This window comes from Gossypium raimondii, chromosome 2, assembly GCF_025698545.1.
Source record: "Gossypium raimondii isolate GPD5lz chromosome 2, ASM2569854v1, whole genome shotgun sequence".
Lineage (NCBI taxonomy): Eukaryota > Viridiplantae > Streptophyta > Magnoliopsida > Malvales > Malvaceae > Gossypium > Gossypium raimondii.
The window spans coordinates 35,609,257-35,614,582 of NC_068566.1; the positions used below are offsets into that span (position 1 = coordinate 35,609,257).

At 35.4% G+C, this 5,326-nt stretch overlaps 1 protein-coding gene across 1 annotated transcript; it reads left to right on the plus strand.

Moving 5' to 3' along the window:
* Positions 1–569: 569 nt before the first annotated feature.
* On the plus strand, positions 570–3,497 carry LOC105788533 (protein SIEVE ELEMENT OCCLUSION B). The gene is made up of 7 exons (XM_012615477.2): positions 570–800; positions 877–981; positions 1,073–1,521; positions 1,601–1,710; positions 1,839–1,978; positions 2,064–2,546; positions 2,628–3,497. The coding sequence occupies exons 1-7, from the start codon at positions 603–605 to the stop codon at positions 3,240–3,242; spliced, it is 2,100 nt and encodes a 699-aa protein (XP_012470931.1). The 5' UTR covers positions 570–602; the 3' UTR covers positions 3,243–3,497.
* The last annotated feature ends 1,829 nt before the right edge of the window (positions 3,498–5,326 follow it).

Here is a 5,326-nt window from a genome sequence, read left to right on the forward strand (position 1 = left end):
TAAATTTAAATTTTATCATATTTATTAAAAAATTGTATATAAAAAAATATTTTAATAATTTTTTAATTAAGTTAGTGTTGGGATAATTCATGATACAAAAATTATCATATCAAAGATGTAGGAAGGAGGTCGGCCAAAGTATCAACTTCTTCACCTTCGGTATATTTTAAATTTCTCGTAACCTTTCAAAAATTTATTAACCTATATATGTCGGTGCTTTTCCAAAATTCACTGTGCAGGAAAAGAAGTTTGGGGGACCAACCATTGCCACATTTATATTTATCCTTATCTTAATAAATAGTGCTCAAAATTTTGAAATTTGATAACCCTGGATATAAAATTCATAACTTCGTGTCTTATATCAAGTTGATTAAGACAATTGAGTAGGGTGAAAAAGAAGCATGGGGCCATCCATGGCTACATTTACATTTGATCCTTATCCCAGTAAACAGGCCCTTTTGCTTTTTAATGTTGCACGCAAGGTACAAACCTAATATCCCAGCTTTATCTTATTCCATTTTCCCATCACTATATAAACCCCGCAATGCTCATTAAACAAATCACACATCAACGAAATTTTTACTTCATACATATATTCAACAATGGCACAGGCTTCTAGATCGCAGCAACTTGTCCGTAGCGAGCGTCGGATGTTCGCCGCATCCGACGACAATGCCATGATGAAGCAAATTCTGTCGACTCATGCCCCCGATGGTCGTTTAGTTGATGTCAAACCCATTCTCCTAATCATTGACAATGTTTTGCGTCATATCACTCCCGAAATTGATCAAGCGTTGACCGTAAACCTCGATTAACTTTTGATTATTTCATGTTTATTGAATTTTAAATATAATGTTGGTGTTCCTTGTCTTGTAGGCTGGATCGGGACGTATCGATTCCTTCGATGATCAGACTAACTTGTCTGCCATTGATGACGTGCTGGATGCATTGGCTTATATCGTGCACAAAATCTCCTGCGAGGTTATAATTTGGGCTGTTTTTTCGAAACCCTAAATGGAAAAAAAATTAATAACCATAACATTGCATTGTGGCTGTAAATGTGTTTTTGCAGATATCATGCAAGTGTGCTGGAGGAGGGGATGCCCATGCAACAACAATGGTGATTCTCAACATGCTTTCAAGCTATTCATGGGATGCAAAAGTGGTGCTAACGTTAGCAGCTTTCGCCGTGAATTTCGGTGAGTTTTGGCTGATTGTTCAGCTCTGCACTACCAACACACTGGCTAAATCCGTGGCACTCCTCAAGCAATTACCGGACGTTTTTGAGCATTCTCAAACACTGAAACCCCACTTCGATGCACTCAACAAACTCATCAAGGCAATGATCGATGTAACCAAGTGCATCGTTGAGTTCATTGAACTACCTTGTGAGTATATTTCGAGCGAGGTGCCACCGTTGTCGACTGCTATGGCTAGTATCCCCACGGCTGCCTACTGGACCATTCGGAGCGTTGTGGCTTGTGCTGCGCAGATTACAAGCCTCGTTGGTTTGAGACAGGAGTGAGTGAGCGAGCCATGACACAAATATGATGAAACAAATTAATTACCAATAATCCAATCCTTTTTTGGCTGATTTCAGGTTTGTCACATCCACTTCGGAAGCATGGGAATTGTCAAGCTTGGCACATAAAGTTAGCAGCATACATGAACACCTTCAAAATCTCTTACGTCTTTGTTATCAGCGTATTGGTGAGTCATGGTGATAACTTGTTCATTGGTCAGGATTACTTGTACATACATACATACATACATACATACATTCATACATACACACATATATATATATATAATTTACTTAGTGAGCTGACAAAATGCAGAGGAAAAGAAGCAGGAAGAAACTTATAAAGAATTCATCCGTATTATTGAAACACCTCAAATGGAAATCTCCAAGATTCTCAGAGTAATCTTCCGCAAGGAAGATCCTCATCCTCTCTTCAGTCCTGCTGACAAGACCAGGGTCTGTTTGATATTTCCAAGTTCAAGCCATGTTTCCGTAAATTCATTGAATAATGTACTTTATTATTCTTATATAAAATCAACAGGTTGATATAGATGTGTTGAGAAGAAAGCATGTGTTACTGCTGATTTCGGATCTGGATATCTCCCTTGACGAGATTCAGGTTCTGGAGGTTCTTTACAAATATGAAAGGGCATCGTCGTCTGAGCTTAACTACGAGATCGTATGGCTCCCGATTGTGGATAGGTCAGCTTGGAACGACAGCTATCAGCAAAAGTTTTTGAACCTGCAGTCGATTATGCCATGGTATACAGTGAACCACCCTTCCGTTATTGAACCAGCAGTGATTAAATACACCAAGGAAAAATGGCGTTTCGTGAAGAAGCCGATTGTGGTCACACTGGATCCACTAGGAAAGGTTACATGTACCAATGCACTCAATATGATGTGGATATGGGGAAATGCAGCCTTCCCATTCAGCACTGACAAAGAAGAAAGTCTTTGGAAATCTGAGTCTTGGACAATTGAACTACTTGTTGATGGCCTTGAACCAAACTTACCTAATTGGGTACATCTCTCACCTACCTTTATATATGTATATATATACACATAAATACATTCATGATTTTGCCTTTGTTGTTATTATCAGATGCGAGAAGAGAAAGTGATATGTTTCTATGGCGGTGAAAAGATGGAATGGATCGAATCTTTCACTTCCGCAACAAAGAAGGCTGCACAAACTCTTGAAATTGGGTTGGAGATGGTTTATGTTGGAAAGAACAACGCCAAGGAACGGGTGAAAAAGATAAGTGGTTTAATTACCGAGAAACAGCTTAGTCACTCTTGGCAAGACGCGAGTGTGTGGTTCTTTTGGAACCGGTTAGAGAGCATGTTGTACTCCAAAACCCAACATGGGAAGACCAATGATCCAGATATTATAAAGCAAGAAGTGATGACGATACTAGGGTACGATGGCAGTGAACATGGATGGGCAATCTTCTTTTTAGGAACGACTGAAATGGTAAGAGCCAATGGAGAGAGAGTACTTAGCAGCATGCAGAGTTTTGAAGAATGGGAAGAAATGGCGAGACAAATGGGGTTTATCCCAGCACTACGCAAGCATCTGGAAGGGATTACCGACGATCATCACTGTACTCGATTGATCCTTCCAGGTATCAGTGGCGGGATTGCGGAGAGGGTGGTGTGTGCTGAGTGCGGACGCCCCATGGAGATGTATTTCATGTATCGCTGCTGTGTTGAGTGATATGCTAAAGAAATTGAAGGACAATCAGCATAGTTTGATGTTTGTTTGGGTATTATATTATGATCATCATATCTAGAGAGTCCACTCTATAGTAGTGTTTGTGAGATTTCTACAAATATTTAGGACTCTTTATCATCCCACATCGGTTGTTGAGGGGCCTAAGTTCGTTATCTTTATATGTATGTGTGGTTTGTATGTATGATTATTGTCAGGTTGTTACGTTAAATAATGATATCTATAAGTTTGAAGTTTTAATTTTCTACTTTCTCTTTTAAATAATGATCCATGAAATTCTAAATAAAAATGTAAAAACTTGAAGAACTTTTTTTTTAAGCTAAAAGCTTTTACTTCTGGATTCTCTTTATTGGTAATCCTTTTAAATATTAAAATTATATATTAACTTTATACAATTTTATATATCAATTTTAATTTGATGTATTTGTATATATTAAATTTTGATTTTGATTCAATTTTTACATTTCACTAATTCCATTATTTATATGACACAATTTTCTATTAAATCATCTGTAAATCATGGACATAACATTTCATTAGGTTAGACCAACAAACAAATTTAAATTCTTTCCACCTATATTAAAAAATAAGAAAATGTTTTCTTATTTTTCCAAAAATCTATCAAAATAATTTAAACTTATTGGTTTGTTTTTAACCTAATGCCATATTAGCAATTTGCACGTCACTTAACTGAAATTTGTGCCACATATATAAAAGGTTAGTGAAATTTAAAAATTGAACCAAAATTAAATTTTGATGTATACAAATGCACCAAATTAAAGGTGATGGATAACATTGCAAATTGTACCAAAGTTAATGTATAATTTTGATATTCAATCCCAACTTTTAAGTGATGGAAAATTGATGTCAACTTTTTTATTAGCCTAATAATAAATTTAGCTCTACAATATTAACACGTTCCATCAATTTGATCTTAAATTTAAAAAATTCAACAGATTCTATTAAGAAACATCTGAACCATTTCTCACTCTTAACAATGCACCCTTCCCTCGACCTTCTCGTCAACCACCATACACGACCCATCACTATTTGGATCTCATAGTCTTATGTAAAATTGCAACTTGAGAGCTCCATCTATTTTTTTCAATTGGGTAAAATTAAATTTTCGTTTTGATCACTTAAATACAATTGTGTTTTTGGTTACCAACCATAAGATGATTAATTGACATAAAAATAAAATTAGCGTTTAAAATTTACAAATTACGTCAATCTAGTCCAAATTCTAAATGATTTAGCCTTCAATGTTTACAAATTGTGTCGATTTGATATTGATTCTAACGAATTAAATATATATATATAAATGCAAAAACTAGATTATGGAATCTCAAATGAATTTATAAAATAAATTTATATTTTTTTATGTAATAGGTGTATAATTTGGATTACACTAATGTTATTTTGTTCTAAAATGCAAATCCAATACAAAACATTTAGGGTAGCAAAACTCAAGCTTAAAGAAAGTAGTAATATATTTTCATCCATTGAGATATTTAGAACACTAGTATACCTCTTTCTTTCTTTTTGGAAATAGAGAAGCAAAAGTTACAGCAAAAAATCTCAAACAGATTAACCCATAAATCCGAAGGCATCATTGGAAAGCAACGACCAACTCCCAAGAATCGAGTACTTATAAAAGCCTTCCTTACTTTGAAAATCACCAATCTGATTGTACTTCATTGGCATATGCCTTACATCCACCTCCCAATGCTCCACCAAAATTCTCCCCACAATTGATCAGGTGCACCATCGCTCACTAAAATGATCTTCCTTCGCCAACCAACTTCTAATCCATCACACTGAGACACTCCCAATGTTTCGCCAAAGCCAACTACTTGGTTTCCTTGACTATTCAAATTATTATCACAAGCTCAGTCGGTATTATCCTCAAGCTCTACATTGCCCTTTGGCACCTTTTACTCGTCTCAATGAAGCAGCCAGAGAAATTCTAGTTATTTCTCCATAGAATTTGATTTTTTTTAGATTTAGGATTAAATTAATAATATGTAAAATTATTGAAGGGTTAAATTTTCTATTAGGCCAATAAAAAA